The following is a 25,488-nucleotide window of genomic DNA, read 5'->3' as shown; positions in this document are numbered from 1 at the left end:
GAAAATGCTTTGTTGGGCTAGGAGCAAGTACAGACACCTGTGGAAGCCATTTGTTTCAGTTTAAAACGGGACGAAACAATGAGTAAACACAGGCAAACAAAACTGTCCACTATTTCAACAGTTGGAAATCAGACAGGCAGACACACATACACACACTCTCCCAAACACACACATATACTCACATACACACACTCTCCCAAACACACACATACACACACATACACACACTCTCCCAAGCACACACATACACACACTCTCCCAAACACACACATACACACACTCTCCCAAACACACACATACACACACATACACACACATGCACACACTCTCCCAAACACACACATATATACACATACACACACTCTCCCAAACACACACATATATACACATACACATACACATCCTGTCCCAAACACACACATACATACACATACATACACTCTCCCAAACACACACATTCGGGGACACACACACACACACATCTTTAAAGAAAATGGGACCAGTGCCAGTGTTTAATGAAACAATGTAGTCTTTCACCTTGGTTCAGTATCACCACCACCATTTTCAAAACCTAACTTGCAAATGTCTTGAGAGATGAAGATAGATCTGTGTTCAAGAAAAGGGTTCTACAGTGAAGCTGGCTTGGGGACTGTATGGATGGATGCAGTCCCTCCTTCCCTCTTTCCTTCCTTCCTTCCTTCCTTCCTTCCTTCCTTCCTTCCTTCCTTCCTTCCTTCCTTCCTTCCTGCTGGTCTGACTGAGTATGGGCTTTGAAACATGTTTTTTAGAGTCATTTACTCTGGGGAATAAAGTTCTATATCATAACTTGCATGTGTATATGTGCACAGATACATATTTTAATATAGAATGTAGTCATGTGATTCAAATGTAAGAAAAGCAAATATTTTATAAAACAAACCTCCCTCTAGCTTCTCAAGTACACAGTTGGTAACTAATTTTATCAGTTTCTTTGCTATCCTTTTAAAGATCTTGTATGCATACAAAAAAAAAATTCCCTGGCATTCACACACATATTTTTCTACAGAATCACTTTTCACACTTGCATAATATTCCTGTGTGGGTGTATCATAATTTATGTAACTTATTGCTGTCGGGAGGCACTTAGCATGCCCTCCCCACGCTCCCATTACAAATCAAGCCCTGAGGGCCATCTCCGTGGCTTGGTTCCTATACACGTCCCAGGGACTCAAGACTGCCTGACTTCTAGTCTAGGCCTGGCCACTTGTTAGCTTTGTGTCCTGAGGTCAGTGACCTAATTCTTATCTGCTTCAGTTTTTCTCATCTGTGAACTACAGGAGATAAAGAACAGCTGCTACCTTGCCGGATGCCAGTGAGGGTCGTATGATACAATGCATGTAGACCCTGGCTTGAATCAGGCATTTAATAAAGGTCATTATCACTATGCACAACTATTTCCTAAGGCGATCTTCCTAAAAGTGGGATTGCTGTGTCAAAGGCTATGCAACCTTCCTCAGTAATGACACCCATGAAACTAATTTTGTTCTGCCAAACTGACCCCCTGGAAAAGCTCCACCAATCCATACTCCTCCTCTAAATGGCAGGGCCTGTTTTATTCTACACCCTCACCATCCCGGGCCATTATCTCGCCTTTAATCTCTATCAATTAGCGAGGCAACAGATAACGTCTCTTCGCTGTTGTAATTTGCATCTATTTGATGGCTGCTGAGGCTGAATGGCTCTCGTAAGTGTATCGGCCCATTGTGTTTCTTCCTTTGGAATTGCTCGTTCATGTCTGCAGCCTGTTTTTCAACTGACTGCTCATCTTATGGATTTGCAAGAGTGCTCCAAAAATATTAAGGCCATAAACCTTCCATTACAATGTTTTCCCTCAGTTATTTGCTTCTTACATTTTAAAATGCATGGTTGGCAGGCCTGCCTCTCCCTCCCTCCCTCCTCTCCCTCTCCCTCTCCCTCCCTCCCTCCTCTCCCTCTCCCTCTCCCTCCCTTCCTCCCTCCCTCCCTCCCTCCCTCCCTCTCCCTGCCTTCCTCATTCCCTCCTTCCCTTATTCCCTCCCTCCCTCTCTTCCTTCCTTTTTTGTACCAAGAGAAGTCTATGTCAGAATGGAACCTTCTGCAACTTCATGACTCTAAGTAGGAGTCCTGCCCAGGATCCTTCTTTTCCTCATGTCCCATACTCTTTCATATGCTCCAGAGTCCCTGCCACACCTCAGAGTTCTGAACTCTGGAAGCTAATGGAAACCACTTGGGCAGGGGTCTGGGTACAGCCCGGACCTTGAGAACGAGGGTCTGGAAAGCCATCCAGTTGTGTGGGTTCCCTGGCTCCTTTGTATCTTTCACACATGCTGGAGTGTGTCAATCAGTGCACATCCCAGTGCTGGCCACGCCCATGGCACATCTGCAAACCTGGCTCCATTCTAAGGCTAACAGATAGATGCTATCTAACCTTGGTCTGGTGCTGTGCTCCCAGCCTTGACTCCATACAGCCCCTGAGGGGGTGTGAGTGACATGGTGGAAGGAAGCCATGATGATTCTGCTACCTTGTTTCCTGACTTGAGTCCCAGCCGAAGGAGGTACAGGGAGTCAGGGACCACGGCTTCATGTGTGGGAGATCGGCTTGGAGTGCACCGTACAGAGGCAGTCAGCAGGCAGGACCAGAGGACCAAGGAACTGAGCTCCAAAGCCTCTCTACGCCTTTATTAAAACATGGGCTATTATCTCAGATCCCAAGGGTCCCCCCTGCCCCCATGGGAACTCTCATGCCTCACTTGCCACTTCTTGAACAACCTTGCCTAGTTCAGTCCACATTCATTCATTCATTCATTCAGTCAGTCAGTTCATTTCCAGTGAATGATTCAAGCTGCCCATGCCTGACTGTTGTTCATTCACTGGGGAAAAAGCTGGACACACTGAACTTGGGGAGTCCAACTCCAGTCAGCGACCAATAGGAAGCCTGAGGTAGTGACAGCAAGCTTGCGAGGTCACAGGCCTTAACAGCCTATGACTTGGAGGAGGGCAGGCCCAGGTGACAGGGCTATGATGTCAGGATGGGAAGCCTGGACTGGACCTGCAGTTTCCTTGGTTTAGCTTCATATGTGTCAGCCAGGGAGTTCTAAGTGACACCTCTGAGCTTCGTCGTGCTTGCACTGGGCAGCACTGGTCCAAAGTGCACCATGAGCATACGCTTGAACCACGCTGAGCTCTCCACAGAGTTCTCTTTTCTAGCTTTTGGAATTTCCTCACAAGAATCTCCTGAAAGGTGAGGCTGGGCAGATTCACTAGGCTTAGTTTTCTGCATCTGGAAAGTTCCTTGGTGCGTTTATTACAGCAGCTCGGATTGTAGGAAAGAAGAGTGCATGCCTCATGGCCTATGGAACAGTGCTGTGGGGACCTCTGCAGCCCCACTCCTGGCCCAGAATCTACGGCAAGGACGCAAGGACTGGGGACCTCCCCCTGATAGCCCTGGGTTTGTTCTGACCGTGTCAGAGGAAAACATTAGAGACTCGAGACCTGGGAATGACGGACAGTGGTGTTTGTGTTTTAAACTCTTTCTTGATCTGAGTAGAGACTACTTCTCCTCCCTTTGTGGCTTCCAGACATCAGATCCAGTACCAATACGCTGGTTCTCTTGGAACAAGGCATGCAGGAGACCTCAGGCACCGAGAGACAGCCCTCAAAGGGACTCCAGCCCCCAGCTACAGCACCCACCCCCTCTGAGCTCTATCTATTTTATGCTGTGTTGGTGTGTGGGCACGGAGACCATCCCATTGGGTCCCAAGAGTGACCTGAGGTCAAAGCTGAACCAAGCAGAGGACTAAGTCCCTGGGATGGAGGGGGTTCTGTTTAAGACAAGAGTCAAAGCTGCCCCGTGGGCTAGCATTCACCCCCGTCTTGCTCCTGTTATCTACTGAGAATCTGCGATGTGCTTGGTGTCTGGCTCTGGCCTCAAAGAGACATGACATAACTCTACATGGAATGGCCAATCCCCCTGAGTTTAGCATGTCCCCTCTGTCACTCTTTGTTACATAAGAAATACATTTTGCTGTAGAAAAATTACACAATCCAAACAAGAAAAAAGAAAAACACATTAAAATCAATTCAATTATCTTCAGAGAGAAAACCCACTGTTCATATTTTCAAATATCGCCTCCAAAACATTTTCCCTCTAAAATGCCTCAGATCCCTTTTCAGTCAACACATTGGAAAACATTTCTTTCCAACTCAAGCAATACATCTATCAATCATTTTAATGAATGTCTAATAGTCCATTGTTTGGATGAATCTGTCAGGTCATCTCCAGTTTTCTGATATTAACAACAGTGGGGTAGACTTTATCAGGTCAGCTTTGTGGCCCAGTGGAGGAATAACAGCCCCCTGAGGGATGAGTGTATCACCTCCCAAAGAAAGGAGGCTTGCAAAAGCCTTTCTCTGAGAGGAGAAAGGAGGCTTGCAAAAGCCTTTCCCTGAAAGGAGAAAGGAGGCTTGCAAAAGCTCAGTGCTCAGGAGTTGGGACAAAGGACAGACACTAGATACAAGAATTGTGTGTAGAAGAAGCAGAAGGTAATGCTAAAGTCTTTCCCACACCAATCCTACCGGTGACATCTGTCAGTGATGAGTGGATGGTCTAGGAAGGCCCTTGAGTACTGAGCAGTACTCCCCTGTTTCCTCTGGGCTGAAGTCCTACACTCCTTGGGTTGGAGAAGCTCAGGGGTCCCTCCCAACAGCAGGGTCAGGGTACTCTGATGGGGACAGGAGGGTGTGGAGAGAAAGCTCTTGGAAGCCTTCTAAGGACAAGAGGAAGGTCTCTCAAGGCCTACAACAAAAGCTTTCCCCGGCTAATACATTCCAAAAATCATCAGGACACATCTCATGTGGCATAAGCTGGGCCATGGGATATCTGGTGGCTTCTGCTTCCTGCCACCTAGTGCCAGCCAGAGCATCTGGCCTGTATCTTTGTGACAGGCCATCCCCAGAGAGCACCTCATTAAAGATAGCAACTCAGAACAACAGCCCGCTCCTTCCCCACATCCCAGCCTGGAGGCCAGGAGGTGCTGCTGCCAGCTGATTGACCTCATTCCTCTCCGCAGTGGGCGGTGGGTGTGGAGCGCAGAGATCTGAGAGTGAGACAGACGGGCCGGGCCGTGGCCAGGAAACCCAGTTGCGGAGACCTGGCCCCACCTCCCCGCTTCCAGAACCAAGGGCAGGGACACTGGACTCTTAAAAGGGTTAATGGCCCTCCCCTTATGACTAAGACTCAGCACTCCTCTTTGCAGCTAACACCTGGAGACAATGTGGCCAGCCTGCCTGGCATCAAAGTCTCCTTCTGCCCTGCTGCTGACGGGCTGTGGGCCGGCCCCCTCCCCACCCCTCTCCCACCTACAAAGTGACTGCAAACCTATTCGAGGTTAATTACAGACTCCAAGTTCAAATGAGAAAAGAAAAAAACAAAACAAAACCAAACAACCTTAAACACAAAACATAGCTCGTTCCAGTGGGCACCTGGGATCTGCTCTGTGAAACGGACACTTGAGTGTCCTTAGAGCCTGCTGAAGGGCTATGAGGGCCCACAGGTTAGCCTCACAGAAAGATTGGATACCTACTTGGGTTTTGGTTTTATTATATGTCCCTAGACTAGCAGGCCCAGCCTGGTACCTGGGCTTACTTTGCCTTCTTCCTAGTTCTATCCAACTCTTCGCAGCCAACAGGCCTGTGTTGCGCCGGCACCAGTCAGGGAGACAGAGCAGGACAACTCCCCACCATCTTCATTGCTCAACCTCTGCCTCAGGGTTTCCATGGGGCCTGGAAAGGGTGAGAGACTCCAGGCCAGCCACTCTCTCAGCACCAGTGAAAGCCTGCATCCCAGCCATAAGCCTGCAGAAGGCCAGGGTCGCTATGGGTGCTGCTGAAGACAGGAGGCAGAGACCTCCACACGGGGAAGGTTCCAGGGAGCACAAGAGGATTCTGCCCCTAACCAGCCCCTCAGACACTCACTCAAACAGCTAAGTGCTACATTCATCCCCCAGCCCCACGCCAGCATGCCAGCATCCCAGGATGACAGTGGTCTCCCCAGGGCTTTACTGGCAGCCAGGCAGGTTATGGGAAGATGGCACAAGTCGCCAGCTGCCCCGCAGACTCCACAGACTCTCACATGCTTTCTCAGACACCTAGAGCCTCACAGATGAGGCATGGTAACCAGGGCTGGGAGAGTGAGAGTGGGACTGAGGGCATCTCAGCTGGTTCTGAGGGCTAGAGGTCCGACTCAGTCTTCTGGGAAAAGAGAGCCACAAGGCTGTCACAGAGGCCAAGGTCCCACTCTCCCAGTTTTGCACTGAAGGCCTTAAGGCCGTCTTGTCTCCTGGGGCTTCAGTTGGATCATTTGTGGACCGTGTTTTCTCTCTCTCCCTCCGCCCCTGCCTTCTCTTTCTTTCTCCCGTGGGAACAGAAGGAGATGTGCTCTATGGAGGTACAGAAGCTTCTGGTCTCCCCACCTCCTCAGTGGCTGGGAGCCGAGGTACAGGACAGGGCAGACATGACAGCCATGATATGCTATGACCATCTGTCCAAACCCCATTTAGCCCGCCTGCTGGGGAAGGTCAGCTGTGGCTTGGGGGAACTCTGAGGGCAGAATAAAGGACCCTAAAGCCTTTGTCCCCTTTGGGGTGGCTCTGTACCTCTGCCTCCTCAGTCTGGATAGGGAGAGTTGTCTGGGTCTTGGGGAATTCAGGGGTCACCTGACCACCCACATGTTGTTGACTACTCAAGGAGGGGGGAGGGGGCGCACCGGCAAGGCTACAAGGGCCTCTTTCTCAAGGGTCTGCCTGGATCTTGCTAAGCATATCAGTAGCTTTGTGTTGAAACCAACAATCATGTGCTGAGGATCTTTACAATAAAAGAAAGCCCAGAGGTGTGTGGAGCAATATTAGTCTTTAGGGAAAGGTCTCAGCAGGCCTCACACCAGGAGGCAACACCCGTGGCTTACCAGGCTCTATGGCATATATAGGTTTTTGGTAAGTGCTGTCTGGGGCTGGGGCAAGGCTGGGAAACTGTGATGTGGCCCAGGCGCGTGTGGGCAAGGGGACTGGAAGCAAATCACTTGGGGCACTAGCTCAGACATGATGAGTGGAGAGCCTACGTCTGCAGTTCCTGCCCGCTGGATGCCCTTTCGATAACCTTGGCATCTGTGACAACCCGTGTCTCTCTTGCCTTTCCCCAAAGTTCCGAATTCATTCAACTTGCATCAACCCTCTTGCTTTTGTTACCCTCCTCCATTGTTTGCAGGGCCTGAGATAGCCCACATGGTACCCCTACCCCAGGACACGACACCAGCAGGGACCCACTACTCAGGGACACTGTCGGCCAGGTACTCCTGGCACTCTTGCCTCTACCTGCCTTGCTAACCTCCTCAGAAACCTCAGAAATGAGGCTTTGGCCTTCCTCTGATGGCAGCTGGATCCCTCAGGGATGCCTTCTGGCTAATCCATATTTTTCCTAAATACCCCTTTTCCCTTAACACTTCCTTCCAGGATTCACAGGTTCCAGGTAAAACAAATCCCTAGCATGCACAGCCTGTCCTGAGTCCACACGTCATTCTCCACACGGGAAACAGACTGTCAGGATCCACCATACAGCTAGGGCCAAGCAGGCCAGTGTCTCGTGTAACCAGTTCTTACTTAACCACTCTGAGCTTTCATGTTCTTGTCTGAGTGACAGGGACCACCCCATTCACTTCTAAGAGCAGAGTTAATACATGCCGAGAGCTTCTAGCAGGACCTGGAACAGAAATATCTTGGTACCTGGCATCTCTTCTTGATCCCTCCAAGTCTCAGATGCCTCTGCCGTCACTAATCCCTCCGGCCACCATCAGCCTTGGTGCCAGTCAGACACCCTGAACCTTTTCTCTGCCCTTCTTGGGGTTTCTTAGCATGGAGCACACTAGATTCTTATCTTCTAGACTTGGGAGGCTTGAGGGAACGGATGAAACAGGGTTTCATGATGTTCCAGGTGTGTGGCCTGAGGAAGCACTCTCTGCGCATGGGCAAGTGAATCCGTGACGTAAGGCTGGGCTGTGACTGATGGGCTCCTCACACAGCCCAGATAGAGATGGCTACGAGCACCCTGGGCAGGGCGGGGACCCCGTGCTTAATACCAGCACCTTTCCCACCCAGCACTCCCCTCCAGCTCATCCTTCAGCCCAAACAGGCCTATGATCCCCACCAGCAGAGCAGGTGATGAAATCAGCCTTAATGAAAGACTGCTCTTTCTGGTCCCAGTAGGGCTCTGCTTTGTAGGGTGGGACACACATCTGAAACCATGGCTCTCGAACTGGAGCACAGTTCCTAATCCACTACAGCTAACACACACAGTGCCAGCCCTTCTCATTCAATAAATCATGGGCGAGACTCAGAAGTTTGCATTTCTTTGTAAGCCATATGTGTATTATATGTGTATGTACATGTTTACACACACACACACACACACACACACACACACACACACACACACACACGTAGAGGCTGCATTGAAGCCGATGTCAGGTGTCTTCCTAAGTCATATGTGTATTATATGTGTATGTACATGTTCACACACACACACACACACACACACACATGTGTAGAGGCCACATTGAAGCCGACATCAGGTGTCTTCCTAAGCCATATGTGTATTATATGTGTATGTACATGTTCACACATACACACACACACACACACACACACACACACACACACACACACACGTGTAGAGGCCACATTGAAGCCGATGTCAGGTGTCTTCCTAAGCCATATGTATATTATATGTGTATGTACATGTTCATACACACACACACACACACACACACACACACACACACACGTGTAGAGGCCACATTGAAGCCGATGTCAGGTGTCTTCCTAAGCCATATGTGTATTATATGTGTATGTACATGTTCACACACACACACACACACACACACACACACACACACGTGTAGAGGCCACATTGAAGCCGATGTCAGGTGTCTTCCTAAGCCATATGTATATTATATGTGTATGTACATGTTCTCACACACACACACACACACACACACACACACACACACACACACGTAGAGGTCGCATTGAAGCCGACGTCAGGTGTCTTCCTCAGTTGCTCTCCTGGGATGTTTTTGTTGGTTTGTTTTTGTTTTTTTGAGGCGGGGTCTCTCACTGAACCTGGAGCTCACCAATTTGGTAAAGGTAACTGTCCTGCAAGCTCCAGGGACCCTCCTGTCACCATCTATCCAATGCTAGGGTCACAAGTGTGAGCCACCACAGCTGGCTTCTGTGTGGGTGCTACGGCCTTCTTCCTTGCACGGTGAGAGAGAGCACTTTACTAACTGGTCAACCTTCCTAGCTCCAAGACTGCACATTTCTACAGAGCTCCCAGTTCATGCTTTTACTCAGGTTCCTATTTAAACATCTCCTGCACAAGGGACTTTCTCGAACCAGAAAACTTCCCACTATGGTACTAGATCTGGCTGGACTCTGGATCCTCAGTTTGGTTTCTGGCCAGGCTATTCAACCATAATGACTTCCATCTTCCCAGGAACTGCTTACTGCCTGTTGGTGCAGGCTCAGGGCCTCCGGCTGTCCTTCTGTATCAGTGTCCACAATGTCTGTTCATACCTGACTGCCACAGTCATGCTCCAAGCTCCTGGTGATGGCAGGGGCTTAGGGCTCCTCTCTGTAGAGCCCAGGAAACAGACACCTGTCGTCTAGCTTGTCGGCTGAGAGATGAGAAGGGGATGTGCTCGCTCCCACAGTGGCCAGCAGGGCTCCTCTGGCGCTCACTAGTTTGTCCTGAGGGGCACAGAATGCAGAACCTGGGGCTAAGTAGATGTGCCTGGGGAAGGCAGGGGAGGGGCAGATGCCAGCCCAAGAGCCCTTCTGTCTGTCTCCTAGCTCATGGCTGATCTCAAGGTAGGTAGTGAGTGTCCCTGTCTCCATTTCCCTGCCTGTGAAGTGGGGATGATAATTTAATGCAGGGCTTTGTGGACTCAGCTCTGGTAGGGAAGGCTCAGTCAGGTATGGATACGACCCTACTTCCCGTTCTTTCCCTGGTAAGTCCCTAGTCCCCATCTAGGCTGAGCTCAGGTGTCACCTTCTCCCCAGGGTCCTTCTTATTCTGTCCCAACATCGTGCCTCTCCTCACTGTGCTTTGCCTGCTGTGGCTCTATGCCATTCAGATCTTAGGGATCTATGAGAGATCTTTCTCTGAGCCTCCCCAGGACGGGATCTGAAGGTTGACTCATTTAACAGAAGCTAAATTAATGCTCACAGAGTTGAATACAGAAAAGCAAATGGAAATGCTTTCAGTTTGTGTGGATATCATCTGGCAAGGGGTCTAGGCCAAGGGGTTGAGGGGGGCCAGGGAAGACGAGTCAGGTTAGAGCCGAGAGTGCCGGGCCAGCCCCTTTCCTGCACAGGCTCTGGCTTAGCCACTGCCTAAGGCCTGAGCTGCTTGACTTGGCCTGGAAGCATCTGATGCCTGGACTCTGCTTGCTATCATGTGTGGCTGCTTCAGAAGCTCCTGAAACACTCCCTGGCACAAGCGCCCTGGATTGCACGGTTTTGAGGGAGACCATTTCTCTTTCTCCATTTGCAGCCTGAAGCGGAAGCCCATAGTCCCATTTCACTTCTGACCCAGACTTTGTGGCCACTCCGTCTCAGGTGACTCACTACCCCATCCAGGCCCACTGCTGCCCTGATCTAGAAAGACCAGTGCTCTCTGTCCCCCTTTCACCCCCGCTGAGGGCCTGGGACCTACACTGAAGCACGATGAGTCTTGGTCTGTAAACTGCTTTGAGCTCTCAGGATGAAAGGCTACTGGGAAGTACAAAGTCACTCCCTGATTGTTGGTATTGTTCCTATGAACCCCGAGGTGCCAGGGATCCAGAGCAGAGCGTAAAGTGCAGGCTGCACCCCAGAGTGTCAGGAGGATTGCTGCAGGTGCCAAGCTCAGCAGGGTCAGCCAGGGGCCGAGAGGGGGGGAGGTGCGTGCCAACCCCTTGATGCCGTTCAGACACGTGCACTTGAACACAACCACCTTGGATCTGGAAGACCAGAGTTGGTTCCAGAGATCTAATGCTCACTTCACCGATGGGCCGGTGAAAGGAAAGACGGGACAACTTTGCAAAGATTTCTTTGTGTTCAGGGAATTCACGTGATACACGGCCAGAGAGCTCTTTGCTAAGTATGCTGGCCCACCTTGATACTCTTGGACATAGCTGGAGAGCTAAGTCCTCCGAATGCCCTCTATGGGAAGATGGAGATTCCCAGTTCACGGAGGAGATTCAGCAGAAGGACATTTCCATTCAATCCTGACTGGTCTTTCAAAGGTCACACAGAAAAGGCCAGTCAGTGGCTCCAAATCTGATCATGGAATCTGTCTCTAAACCAGGACTGGCTCATGATTGTCTCTGTAGCCAGATCCTCCTACTAACAGCAGCCTCAGAGTCCTTCTCCACTGTTAGGGGCTCTCAGGGCCACAAGACCCGAAGGGTGAGACCCAGCTCCTTGCATGTAGAAGCTGAGAGTTGACAGCAGAATACATTGTCACAAGTCCAGAGAGAGGGACACGATGCCCATGTCTCCCAGAGGCACAGTATGAGTGGGTTCCAAGGGCCTGGCCTCCAGCTGTAGTGTGGTATCTGCCACACCAAAGTGAACTTAACCTAAGTCCTTACCCCCACTGCTGCCGAGGCTAGCAAGGCTATGCCTCGCAAGAAAGGAATATGGACTGTTAGGGGCAGCCCCAGAGAGGGGTGCCAGGAATTGGCCCCACAAACTCTCTGTGAGTCATGAAACAGGGCTCACACCTGCAGCTCTGCCCCACCCAAGCCTCCTGTGCTGAGGCAGGGGACCTGCCCATTTCCCCACACTGCCTGGTTGGAGGACACCCCCTCCTGTTTGCTAAGAAGGAACTTGGGTGCTGCTGGGGGCACCAACTTGTCAGGGTCTCTCCTGCTGTATCGCTCTTGCTCCACAGAGTCCTTCCTCACATTTAAGAAGGTTCTAGAGAAGCATGTGCCCACTTTCCATGTCTGAACCTCTTAGTCCTTCAGTCAGATGTGGCCCTGTCCCAGCTGAGGCCCCTCTCCAGCGGCCCTGTGTCTATGCTCTTTCCAGAGAGGCACTCACCAAGAACACTATAAGGTCCCGTAGCTGCACGTTGGTCTGGAGAAGTATAGCGGCCTCTAGTTCTGAAGGCCATGGGCATCTTTTCTTTTTCTTCTCCCCTGACCCCTGAGACAAGGGTTTCTCTGAGTAGCCCTGGCTGTCCTCAAACACAGAGATCCACCTGCCTCTGCCTCCCAAGTGCTGAGAGGAAAAGCCTGCTCCGGCTCAGCCATGCCATCCTGATCACTCTTCCTCACAGGTTTGAGTCAGACTCTCTCAGTATCAACCAGAGATTTAAAACGTCTGCTTTTCACAGCCGTGCGATAAAACTCACTTTAGAGTGTACCCTTACCCCATGGCCATGGCTTCTATATTCTAGATGGTTCCAAAGTACCCAAAATGTGTCTAGTTCTGTCCTTGGGTCTGCCTGGGACCCGCTTCTCAGTCAGATCCCTAAAAAAAAGGCATTCTGAAGAGCCGGATGGGCACTGGAGAATGGGAAACAAGAGAAAGCACAAGAAAAAAAAAAGACAGGAAGAAAGTTTACAGAGAGATGTTAGGAGGGTTTTCACACTGGGTAGATGCTGGGACAGATAGTTCTGAGGGCTGCGGTCCACCCTGCCCCTGCCTCCCCTCAGTGAGCACGCTGTCCTAGTCATCAGCGTTCTCCTTTCCAGGCTCAGGTGATTCCCAGCCCCTGAAGCCTGTCCAGTGAGTGTCACAGTACCAGGTTCATTCCTGCATCCTGGATATCATACCCAAGTCAGCATGTATGTGGGAAGCAGGGAGAGGAGGGTTAGCAAAGGCTCACTGAGTGAAATGCGGGACACTTTGACCCCTGCAAGAGAAAGTCTACTCCCTCAGGTCACAGGTCACTTGTGACCTCAGGTCACAGGTCACTTGCCAGTCCCACATGGCAGGTGCCTGGCAGGAGATGACTTACATCTGCTCAGCGGACCGTAGTCCTCAGGAAGACTCTAAGACACCTGCCCCCACAGAAATGGCCAGAGAGGCAGTTTGGCGATAACTGTGAAGGCCTAGGCTCTCTCTAGTAAAGACACCTGAGTCTTGCCCCCTTCACCAGTAGGCAAGAGACTGAGTTGTCTCTCAGCCACAATGGAAGTTTTCTAACCATTAGGTGAGTGCTAATTGGAAGCTATTTTCGTTGCACCCTGATGGGAACCCCAAGGTAGGTGTGGACCAAGCAAGTTGGGCACACTTGTCTAGAGAATAATGGCATTTGAAGTCCAAAGTCTCACCTTCGGAAAGTACTTTTCGACTTCACCCTCAGAAACCCTCAGTTAGTTCCTCTGTAGAATGCAGATAAGACCACCTGTGGCCCAGAGTTCTCATGGGGACTACATGGCGAGGGGACATGTGAACTTGTCTAGCCTGATGGCTAGTAGAAAGTAGGCTTTTTACAAAATAGGTGAGGAAAAGCTTGCCGAAGGAAGGAAAGTGAAGGGAGAAGTCAGGCTTTCCCAAAGGGGGCGAGCCTGGCTCCATAGGGAAGATAACCATGTCAGAGGCTCTGACCTGGGAAGTCCAAGGCCAATCCTGCAGCTGCCAAGGGTCAGCATCAATGTGGGTCCTTGTCAAGGGCTCTTGTCAAAGGGAGGAGTGCAGAACTCAAAAGTCCAAGGGAATTACCAAGAAGACCAAGGCAGGACAATCATTCCATGCCTGGCCCCTCTCTGGGGGACACATATGTCACAGAAGCAGCAGTACCCCGCTGCCTGGGGTTCGCTCCCAGGGCAGGGCATCCCCTTCACCTCCAGAGGTGGCGGGCGTGCTGCCCAAGCTCCAATGGTGGAGCAGAACGAGTGGAGGTGTGGCACAGGGGTGGGGGGAGCCGGAGAGCCCAGCTGGCTGAGGATCCCAGCAAAGGGAAGGCAGTGACAGCTCCCCAAACACGGAAGGCTAGGCCCGGGGTTGCTAGACCGCGATCTCTGTCTGTGTCCCCGACGCATACTGCCCGCTTACTGGGGGGCACAGCTCGGTCTCCGCCACCCGGGGAGACGCGCGCGGTGCCACCGCAGGGCTCTGGGCGCTCATCCCTCGCTTACCCTGCCCCTGCCGCGCGGACTCGCGTGAACCGATCGCAAGCGAGCGCACCCCGGCTGCTGTCACCCCAGAGCTGCTCTCTGTGCCCCAGACTCACCCGCCTGGGGCGGGTGAACCGGTGGCAAGTTTCTCTCAGTGAAACGGGGTTTCTGGGCGCGCCGAGGTGCCCTACCTTTTTCCCCGGGATCAGGCTCTCGCTCCCGCTTTCTTCCCTCTCGGTGTTTCTTGCCACGGCCGCGGTCCCTCCTCCTGGGCTCCGACATGCTGCCCCGGGTCCTAGGCGGAGGGACGCCCTCGGATCTCTGCTGCTGCGCTGCGCCCCCGCCGCCTGCAGCCCCAGTGCCGGAGCGCGGCGCCTTTCTTATAGGCGGTCACACCCTCCGGGGGAGGGGAGCGGCGAGCCTTAACTCTTCCCCTCCCGCGCCAGCCGCCCTCCGCCCACCTCCCACCCACCCAGGCCCCCGTGTGTGTTGGGGGGGGGGCGACGTGAGCGACGCCTCTGGGCCCTGCACCCCCTCCATGGGCCCACCGAGGCAGCCAGGACGTGCGACCAAGAGTGCCTCAGACCTCCTCACTAGAGAAGGTGTTCAAGCTGAACTGGTGGGGAGCAGGACTAGGGGGAAGAAGAGATGGGATTCCTCCAGAGAGGGCCAGGCTAAGGACAGTGTGGGGGCGGGGAGGCAACCAGAGAAGGGTCCAGGAAAAGACCAAAAGGAACCCCCCCTCCCCCTAGCTGGCTCTGAGGGAAGGAAGCACCCTTGCCTCCTGAAGTTGTTCTCCACAGCTTTGCCTGACACTTGTCTTGGGTCTCCTCATTCCCAAGGGGCTGGTCTCAGCCTCACTGAGAGATTATCCTCGAGGGTATACCTTTACACACTCCCACTTGGGACTGGCTGAAGGAGCCCCTCCCAGCCGACATGGGTTGCAGCCTACTTGAGGGAGCTCGGGTGCTCCAGGTGGCTTGGCGCCCCCTCCCACACACATGAACTGCAAACTTCAGACCAGGCAAGCAGGCAGCTCCAGCTGGCTCCTTTCTGGGAGGCCTGCGAGGTGAACTCAGAGGCGGCTGCACCGCCCCCTGCCCTGAGCACACAGCCCACAAAACGCTGGTTGAGGGCTGTCGGCAGCCGCAAGGACACCGGCTCCTGCCTCCGGTCTGGGTGTGGTGCTGAAAGGGTTACAGAGCAAAGACTCTCCCTCTCCTGGCTCCCAGAAAGCCCGAGCCTGCGGTTTGCCTGCCTAGCTCTGCCTGAGGTGTCCCCTTACAGCCATCCTTACTAGAATCCCAGTCAAAGATCATCCTGGCCAGTCCTCTGTCTCCTTAGCAGAGGGTCCCAGTGCTTCTCAGGACAGAGGCCTCCTTAGGACAGTCTGCAGGAGGCAAGGACTCTGGGTCAAGGCCAGGAATTCTGGGTCTCCAGGGCTGCCTGGGGGTGGGGGGCGGCTGCCTGCCCTTAACTGTAGGCCAAACTTGGTAGGGGGAGCACAGAAAGAGATGATGTCCACGTAGCAAGCTGATCTCTGGTGCTCCTGGGGCCTCAAGTGAGTCTTATCAGGGGCCACTTCAGGGGAGGCTAAGCCCGAGAAGGGGCCAGCCCCTCTCTCCACCACAGGAAGGCACAGTGAGTACTCACCCTGCTTTACTAGCCTTGCTCTGTGAAGGAGATGAGAAGGGAGCCCAAGAAGACTTCTCTAAGCCCGTGCTCCTGCAGCTTCCAAAATGTCATTCATATTGGTCCCTCCCTTCCGACTGGACATCATTTCAGTTCACTCCCTGCCCCCTCCTGTCCCCTGACTTTGGTCTCTCAGTGTTGCTCCCTCAGCCTGAACGCTCCAAGTCCATCAAAGTAAGTTTTCTAAGACCCATAGACAATCCCCGAATGCAGCATCCACCGTTCCTACCCACTAAACCCGGACTCTTCCCAGGCAGGGGAAGCCTATGCTGCTGGGCCCCAGTTCATAGCTCAAAGCTCTAAATCTGTGTGTCTCCACCATACAGACCTTCAGGACACACACACACACACTTGCTCTCCTAGCTCTACCCTTGCATACTCTAAACCAACATTCCTGCTCAGGTGGTTTTCTCCCTTCTTGGCCTGACCCCACTGCTTAGTTTGTCTTCTTGATGAAGCCGTGGGGAGGCTCCCTGTGTTTCTGGCACATTGCTAAGTGTGAAAGATGTGGCTGGGGCTCAGACAGACCTGCACCACCAGGATGGACAAACAACTGATTACCCAAATAATGGGTTAAGTCTGTGCTACATAGTAGGATGATCTGTTCATTCAGCAACCATTTCTGTTGCTGATCTACGAGAGGATGGAGGAGCAAGCCGTATCAAGGGAGGACTTTATAGGGAACACTCATTCTGGGACCTCAGAGCGAGCAAGAGACAAAAGAGACAAGAGGCAGCAACAGTGTGTGCAACAGCCCTGAGGCAGGAAGCTTTTGTGGTTTTGCAAAATCAAAAGACAGTCAGCATGCCAAGGTGTGTGTGTGTGTGTGTGTGTGTGTGAGTCATGTGTGTGCATTTATGTATGAAGGTGGAGAGTGGTACATGTGCTCTGAGAAAAGCCAGGAGCGAAGTTAAGCAGCAGTCCAATCAGCCAGGACATTGCAAGCCCAGTGAAGGCCCTGGGCTTTATTTAAGAGCTGTGAGCTGTTTCTAAGTGCGCTGTGGGGGAGAAGAGGGAAAGGGGATGTTCTAGAAGAGCCTGCAGGTCCCAGCTGCCTCTCCCGTGCCTGTGGCCCCCATCTCCATTTCCCCATTAGCTCAGATCTCCTTAAGGCTGGGACTCTAGTACCTGGCACATGAAGTGTTGTTGAGACCTGCCATTCGGACAGCTAAGTGACTCTCCCACTAGGCAAGAGTGGCAGAGGACAGCAGTGGGGGCAGCGGAAGAGAGCCTTTCCTGGCACGGCTCTCCTGGCAATCCATGGCAGTTTACAAATGACGCAAGACAGACACGCCATGGAAATTCCTGGGGTGCAAGCTCTCCCCAGGAGGGTAGAACCCTGGGGGGCAGGTCATGAAGAAGATCTGGAAGGATGGGTGGGATGTCAGGGGTGGGGGCAGGTGAGGAGTTTTGGCAGAGAAAACAGATGCTGGGAGATGAGCTAGCTTTGCATTAACTGAGTTCTCCCTGGAAAGGAGGCCTGCAATCATTACATTTTGCAGACAAGAATGGCACAGAGTAATGAAGTCATCTGTCTGAGCCAGTGACAGGTTTAGTGGCAGGACAGAGCTAGAAGCCCATGCATCTGGGCACTCGTAGCCTGTGCTAATGGTTGCAACCCTTTGGCTTGGCTGGAGAAGGTAAGAGAGACTGGGCATGGGATGGACCCCTACCTTGTCACTGGAAGTGGCACCTCTGTCACTGGAAGGTAGAGAGAGGCCCAGTGGTGCTGGGAGCAGGTCAGCGGTGCCTTCTCCTCCCACCCACTATGCGAAACGTCTCCAGGGAAGGTGGGACCGTGGGGGCAGGGAGGCGGTGACCCACGCAATGCTCCCTTCCCTGCATGTGCACCCGAGCTCCTGCTCAGAGCTTGGAAATGACCTGTGAGCAGGCCTGTGGCCACAGGCCTTTCTCTTACCGCAGGCTGCCGAGGACAGCACAGCACAGCGAGATCACCCTGCAAAGCCTGTTTCACAATGGGATTCTAAAAGCAACACAAGTCAGTTCAGTTCCTGTGAGGAACAACAACCACACGATGCTTAACTGGCTCACAAACTTCTTTTTTTTCTCTTTTCCCTTTTTAACATCTTCCCTTCCACTTTGAGGCTGTGCCATGAGCAAACTTTGAAGTTTAGGAAAGTTTAGACTTGTTTGAGTCATGTGCAAAAATGCCTTTGAGTAAAAAGAGGAAGGAGAAAAAACAAAACAAAACAAAAAAACCCACAATAACCCCGTATTCCCTTTCTTCCCCCCCTGAGACTCTGGGGCTCTGAGATTCTTACCTGTAAAAGTCTCCTGTAGTAGTCTTAGGGACTGAGTGAGGCCTCTCTTCTTCTCCTTGGATTTACTGTTCCATGGGATCGCCTTTTTAAAAGAACTGCAGTTTTACATAGTCTCTCTGTGTGTGTGTTCGTGTGTATGTGTGTGGGCATGTGTGTGTGGAGCACAGCTTGTGGTAGCTGGTTATTCTCCTCTTTCACCACACAGGTTCCTGAGGTCCAGATCCAGGCTGTCAGGTTTGGTGCTTTTTCTGCTAAACCATCCCACCTACGGCCCCATCCATGGGATTCTTTCCGAAATGCCTCAGTGGCTTCCAAGGAGGGGAAGCTTTAATTGGTCTTCTTGGAGGCCCAGAAGATACTCCCTTTGATCCCCAAGATATTCCTGAGCCACAAGCTCTTCCAAGCAGAGTTGAAAAGTTCTCAGAAAGGATGAGGCTGGCCTTACCCTCAGTCACCCCCATTTAGCCCACCAAGTCATGAACCTCCTCTTCTCTATTCTGCTTTCTACCCGGTGAGGCCACCAAAGGAAGAACAGAGCTAAAGGCCACTCCCTGAAGGACTACAGAAATTCCCATGCACCCCAGAGCTTCCATACAGTCTGAGAAAGCCACTCTTCCAGAGCTGCAGAACGTAGGGGCCCCTGGCTGCTGCCACTTGTACCCCAAGGAACATGTAGAGTCCAGACCTGGCCCACCCCAGGCAGGGACAGTCTAGGATTTATTGGAGAGGATAAAACAGGTCTCTCCTCTTCCTGGATTTATACCCTGGCCTGCAGCTCCAGCACCTAATAAAAGACACTCAGAGGTGTTCTAGGATCCATCTCCCTTACTCAAAGGACTCGTGGCTTTGAGGGAAAGGGGCTGTGGCAGATGCTCAGACAGTCTGGGCTTGGCCTCAGTTTGCCCTGACATTTGGTTTGTTTTCCCTACTGGGGACCTAGTTCACCTCGCAGGGAGATGTGTCCTGGAATCCTTGGCTAAGGAATGTGGGTAGCTAGAATGACTCCGGTGGGGTTGAGGGGGTGGGGACACTTGAGATCCTGGAAGGAAAGCTCGAGGCTTAGTGAACTTGCTTCTGTAGCCACACCCTAGCGTATCACTCTGAGGTGCTACACACACACACACACACACACACACACACACACACACAAACAAACACACTGCACAGTCTTCTGGCATCAGTAGGGGCTAGAGTTAGCTCCCTGAGGCTCCAGACCCAGCCCTTGATAGCCCGTGATGCTCTGAACAACATCTGGCTCCCTTTTGATAGGGGTCTCCAGGACCATATTACTGAATGACCGAGGAAATTCATCTATAATTTCTGGGAATCAAGGGCACTTGAGGAGGGCTTCTGGTGTTCAGCACTCAGGCCCGTAAAACTAAAGTATAAAGCCCCACCTCTAGACTTACCCTTTGACCCCATTCCATTCCCTTCCCATTGCTCCCAAAGAATACAAGTCAGTGGGCTCTTGGTTATAGGGGCTGCTGTGGGTGAGCATCACTGTCCCAGTCTTACGAGCCTCCTGTGGTTCAGTCCGTCCAATCATAGGCCAAGAAGATAACTCATGCTCCTTGTTGAGGAGTTTGGTGTCTTTTCTTTATTTTAGACCCTCTTTGGAGAAAGAAGAAGGCAGGGCCATCTGGTGAGGATTCCCAGGAGCTAGCATAGGAGAGGAAAAGCACTGGCCAAAGCCAGTGGGGAGCCTCCCTTGGCTTCAGGAGCCTGGAGAAGAAAGGCCAGGCAGCAAGGGGAGAACAGAGGAGGGGAGAGGTGAGGCTACAGGCAGGCCTGGGCAGGGCTACAAGCAGGACTGAGAGGAAGTGAGAAACTGGAGCAGCCCCAGTGATTGTGTGTGTGTGTGTGTGTGTGTGTGTGTGTGTGTGGTGTATGTGGTGTGTGTGTGATGTGTGTGTACCTGTGTGTGTGTGTGTGTGTGTGTGTATACGTGGTGTATGTGGTGTGTGTGCCTGTGTGTTAGTGTGTGTGTGTGTATGTGGTATGTGTGGTGTGTGTGCCTGTGTGTTAGTGTGTGTGTGTGTGTGTGAATATGTGTGTGTGTGTGTGTGTCTGTGTGTGAGTGTGTGTGGTATGCATACATGTGTGTGGTGAGGTTGGGGACACAAGAGGCAGGCCAGGCTTCACTTCCAGAGTTCCCAAGGCCTGCTCTGCTTGCTTGGACGAGTCACTTTCCCTCTCTGGCTTGCTTCCCCACCTGGAGAAGTAAGGTTGGGGTACTAGATTATCTTGGGTTCCTTCCCTCTGAGGAATCTAGGGTTCATGCCAAGAGGAGCAGTTACTGGTCCATAGGCTCTTCCTCCAGAGCCACGCTCCCCCATAGCCTCTTGTGTGGTTTCTTGGCGTGGCGGCAGCCCTTCCTGTCAGTTCAAGGAAACAGTCAGGGCCTGGCTGAAAGCCTGCAGCAGGGAATCAGGTCTGCTTCAGGTGAGTAAGCACACCAGAGCCTACAGCCAGAGTACAGCCTTGGGCTTGTCGCCTGAACTGCAGACTCCAGCAAGCCTCTAGCACTTCATTTGCTGTGGTTCTGGGTTACTCTCTTCTGCTTCTCTCTGAGGTAAGGGGTGGGAGCCTGCTGTCTTCCCCAGGATGGGGCTGATTCAGCCCTTCTGCCGGCCTCCCTCTTCAAGCTAAGTGCATAATTGCATAGCAATAATACTAACTGGCACCTATATACCAACTCCTGTGTAAGTACATAATTTATTTATGTAACAACATAATGACTTCTTTGCTGGCCTGGGGGTTAGGGGGACCATTTGTAAGGGCTTAGCTACTACCTGTCTCACCCTGGGGACACGTGAGTGTGTGGATGGGAGCCTGGGAGAACCCTACTTCCCAGAAGCAACTGTCTACTGCCCCGATATTTACACCCTGGTCTAGCGGAGCTCATGAGGAGCCAGCTTCTCAGAGTATCTGCTTATACATCTCCATCAGCGCTGGGAGGTCAGGCTGGAGGCGCCAGCACCAGCCCTGAGAGGACAGCAGAGGCTCCTCTAGAAGAGGCAGAAGGAGACACTTCAAGCCGGGCTGGCACAGTGGGAGACACTCCTGGTCACCACCCTAGGAAACAAGAAGCCTTGCCCAATATAGGCATCCAGGAGCCTGGAGGCCAAAATTTCTCTTCTCTCTCTCTGAGCCCTGCCCAGCTTAGCCCTACCCAGCCCAGCCCTGTCACCCCAGGCTCAGCTCTCCTGGGACCACAGCCCAACTTCCTAAGCCTGGTCTGGGTGCAGGCACCCATACCATCTTTGACTTGCTTGGGGAATTCCCAATGGACATCCTCACAGCTTCACGGTAGCTGGGTAGCTGCGGCAGATCTCAAAGACTGTCTTGACCCTACTCCCCAAATCCCTTCCCACTCGGGGAACACCTGGAGTACCCATTTGCATCATAGAAAAGTGCCTACAGTAAACAACCTGTGCACCCCTAGACCCCTGAAGCTAGGCCTCCCAAGCCACCTGCAGCGTCCACAAAGACCAGGCCAATAGATGCAGAAGCAAACAGGAAATGCGCATTCCCCTTTCAGTTCAGCCGGCTACCCTCCTGCCTCTTGGTCCTTGGAAAAGACATATTTTCTTTTTGGGTCCCAGCAACTATTTCCCTGTGAACCCAGAGCCCAGCAGGATCATTCCAGCAATCAGCCGTCAAAGAAGAGCTCAGCGTCTCAGGTATGTCCCCAGCTATGGAAACGCTGTCCCTTGCCACGGACCCGTCCCAGTCAGCCCTCCAGCGATGCTCTTTTGTCTCTGGCGGCTTGCCCACTGGTTCTCTGGAGCCCTCTACGTTTCCAAGTCTTGCTAACCTTGGGTGTCTACAGGGCTGTCTGCAGGGAGCAGTAAGAAGGTATGGCTCCAGGAGTTCCGAACTCCGGCACTGGGCCACTGCGTGCTTCAGAAATTCTTGCAACAACATTTAATCAATGTCACTGTCGTCATGACAAGGGGAAGGAACTGATGAGGCTGACTTCAGTGTTTCTCAAAATCTGTTCTCTCTACCTTCCTTCTGCCACCCAGGCTCCTGGTAAGGATGGCCGGTCCCTTCTGTGTGCAGGCTTTGTGTGACTATCATGTGCCTTTGTCTAAGTGGTTGCATGGTTTTGGGGTTCTGACTGATGTGCGGCTGAGTGCATTCTGACATTCTTTATTCACAGTTCTCCCCTCTAAATGATTCTGCGTCTCCGGTGCTGCCAGGCCAGTCCCTGGGTCCAGGGCTCCTCTGGGGAAGTCTTTCTTATACTTTGCAGCATGCAGGGTACATGAGCTATTTCCCTCTCCCCTGCCATGCCTTCTGCTGCTTCTCGGTCCAGTCTCAGGGTAACAGTGCTTGTTCAGTATCTGTTTTATGATGAGTTTAGTCAGTGCAGGGGACTGGAGGATACAAGAGCCCATCTTCAAGGACTGAGGGAGGACCACAATTACACAGGGGAGCACAGATCTGTTGGAAATAGGGTATCATCTAAGTTGCTGCTCCTGGGAAGCATGACCTGGTGAGGGCATGGGGACTGTGAGCTTCCTGTGGAAGGACAGGGAAGAACCTATCAGAAAGGACTGCGGTCAGGCTGTGAGCCAGGGCTGAGAATATGAAGGTGTAAGAGAGGTGTGCCAACTTAAAAGAAACACTGACACCTCGAATGCCATTCCTTTGCCCTACCACCTCAGGACCAAGAAAGCCACACACTGGCAGGGATCTTAAGGCTCTCCACAAATGGAGAGCTGCCTTCCTCTCATGGTTCAGGGTTCCCACAAGGAACCATAGCCATCTCCACAGGCACAGCTGCTCCCCAGTGACAGCTTCCTGACCAGCTGTGGCCAGATTCCCCTGGTCCCTCCCACTCCGTTTTCAGTCTCCTTCACCCATTCATTCAAATCCTCTGCACCTTGCCGCCTAGTCCCTCCTATCAGAGCCCTCCCACCCATTACATAACTTTGTTTGGGATTATTTTTGCCCAAAGGTATGAACTGCATTTCTGCATATTTAAACCGTCCTTGATTCATTCCTGACTGTTTCTTAGCTCTGTTTGCCCAGGTGCCTGCCCCACCCATGGGCTCTGAGGCCCCTGGGAACATGCCCACATGGGGCTCAGATTGCCCCACAACTATCAACTACTCCACACCAGGACCAAAGCAAGGACACGGGGCAGCACTGGGTCCCTGTTCAGGGGGCCTTAGGCCACAGTAGACCTCAGGGCTGGCCCACCGGGACCATCACAACTGTGGGACTGTTTTTCTGCTCTCCACTCCTCTCCAGTCAGCCCTGTGGAGGGCTCAGTCTCCCAGAGTGCACCCCAGCTCTCTGGCTTCAGGGTGTGGCTTCCATAATCCAAGGACTTGAGGCGGGTGGTGGGGGAGGAAGGGGCAGTGGGAGGGCGAACATAACACTAATTAATGGTTGTTTCCTGTTAGCCTCTTGCAAATAGACTAGCTTAATGTAATTACTGAAGAAGTTGTAAGGGGCTCTGGTTGCATTGTAAAAAGCTATCTGACAATCATCGTTTAATTTTTAAGAGCTCATTAACAAATAGGCTGTGAATGGCTTTCTCGCCTCCTCTCCTGCTGCGGAGACAGGGTGATTTAGTGAGAGAGGACAATGAGCCGGCCAAGGCCTTTCTGTCCGGGGTCACCGGTTGGAATAAGGGTTCAGCTTAGCAGTCGCAGCCTCCGAGAAGGGCTGGCGCCAATGGCACTGTCAGAACACAGCAAACTCAGTGGTGGCCAGGGCCCCCCAGGTCCTGCCCACATTCCAGTGCTATCTGATGTAGGCCCCAGATCTTTTGGTCCCCAGAGAGGACACTGACCTCCTTGGAAGAAAACTGACTGCAACCCTGTACCCTGTGTACTGAAGGCCCCCGTTGAAGTGTGACCCACTCAATTACTGTACACCAAACCAGTGCTGAGATGGGCCACCTCACCCACAGGCACGCTCTCCTAACACTTCTGGGTATTGCTGGCTTGGGCACGTAGTCGTTTAGATTATGAAAGGCTTGTGCGGTCAACTCCAGATAATGGGCTGGTGAAAATGAAAAGATGGTGGTGAGATTTGCTTCACAAAAACAGATGTGGTGCTACAGGGACTTTCTCTTGGAGCCTGGAACAGTCTAGCAAGAGTGGAACTAAAGGGTAAGTTCAGACAATAAAGATTTTTATCCTGATTGACATAAAAGACATGTGAAGGGCCCCACGGGAGAAGAGGCCGTGAGATGTGGGAGTGTGGGGGGGAGAGTGGCCATCTGTGAAGAGGTCGGGAGCTCATGATAAGAAACAGGGGGACTGTGTCACTAGGAGGGCTGAGGTGCAGTCATAAGTTACTGCCTTATTTGGAGTGCTTGCTGTAAGGGTGGATATTAGCCCCATCCAGAAAGTTCTGAATTACAGTCTCTTAGGTGAGATGGGAACACGGTATTTATTCCTACTGACGCAGATAGCGTATGAAACATCCTTTGAAAAGGAACTGGCCCTAGCAGCGAGCAGGAGAGCAGGACATAAGGTGAATAAGTAAAGTAATTAAAATTAATTAAAAAAAAAAAACTGGCCCTAGAGAATCCAATCCTCACAGCTCAAATTGGCATTTAAAGCTCTCTAGAACATGCCCCTATCAACAATGTTCCTTGTACTACTACATTTTAAATTAAATGCATTATAATTCATATACCATACAAATGTTTCACTTGTAGTGTATAATTAAAAAATTCTTGCCTATTTATAGAATTGTGTAGTCATCACTACATAAATCTTCAGTTTCTTCACCCCTAAAAGAAACACTGCACACTGCAGCATCTGCCCAAGGCTGTCGTGATCAACTTGCTATGTATTTGCCCTAGTCGGGATAATTTATAAAAAACACGTTCTCTTCTTTGGTTCACATATTCCACCTGGTAGAATGCTTCCAGAGTTCCTCTGCACTGTGGCACGGAACAACACTTCATTCTTTTTACTGCTAAATAGTATTCCGTGAATGGATACACAATATATTATCTGTACATTGGCATTGACAGTGTTAGACACAAGCGTGAAAACACTTGTGTCCCGTTTTTTGAGTGGCATGCATTTTTATTCTGAAATCCACCTTTTATTCTGTGGTTGCTGGCTATGAGGTAACTCTGTTTACCCGGCTGAGGACCTGCCAGCCTGCAGTGTGTGTGTGTGTCTTAGTTAGGGTTTCTATTCTTGCACAAATATCATGACCAAGAAGCAAGTTGGGGAGGAAAGGGTTTATTCAGCTTACACTTCTGTGTTGCTGTTCATCACAAAAGAAAGTCAGGACTGGAACTCGGGCAGGTCAGGAAGCAGGAGCTGATGCAGAGGCTATGGAGGGATGTTACTT

At 51.8% G+C, this 25,488-nt stretch overlaps 1 protein-coding gene across 3 annotated transcripts in view; it reads right to left on the bottom strand.

Moving 5' to 3' along the window:
- Nrg2 (neuregulin 2) overlaps window positions 1-25,488 on the bottom strand; it is a 184,560-nt gene that overhangs the window by 39,334 nt on the left and 119,738 nt on the right. The window contains exon 1 of one of the 3 annotated variants that reach the window (XM_052155397.1): window positions 14,371-14,511. The exons of the other annotated variants lie outside the window; for them this stretch is intronic. Coding sequence (XP_052011357.1) covers window positions 14,371-14,461 — 91 coding nt within the window. The 5' untranslated portion in view covers window positions 14,462-14,511. Of the gene's footprint in view, window positions 1-14,370; window positions 14,512-25,488 lie in introns of those variants that run through there. 3 annotated transcript variants of the gene reach the window in all.

This window comes from Apodemus sylvaticus, chromosome 13 (genome assembly GCF_947179515.1).
Source record: "Apodemus sylvaticus chromosome 13, mApoSyl1.1, whole genome shotgun sequence".
NCBI classification, from domain to species: Eukaryota; Metazoa; Chordata; class Mammalia; order Rodentia; family Muridae; genus Apodemus; species Apodemus sylvaticus.
This window is presented reverse-complemented; position numbering and strand designations above follow the sequence as displayed.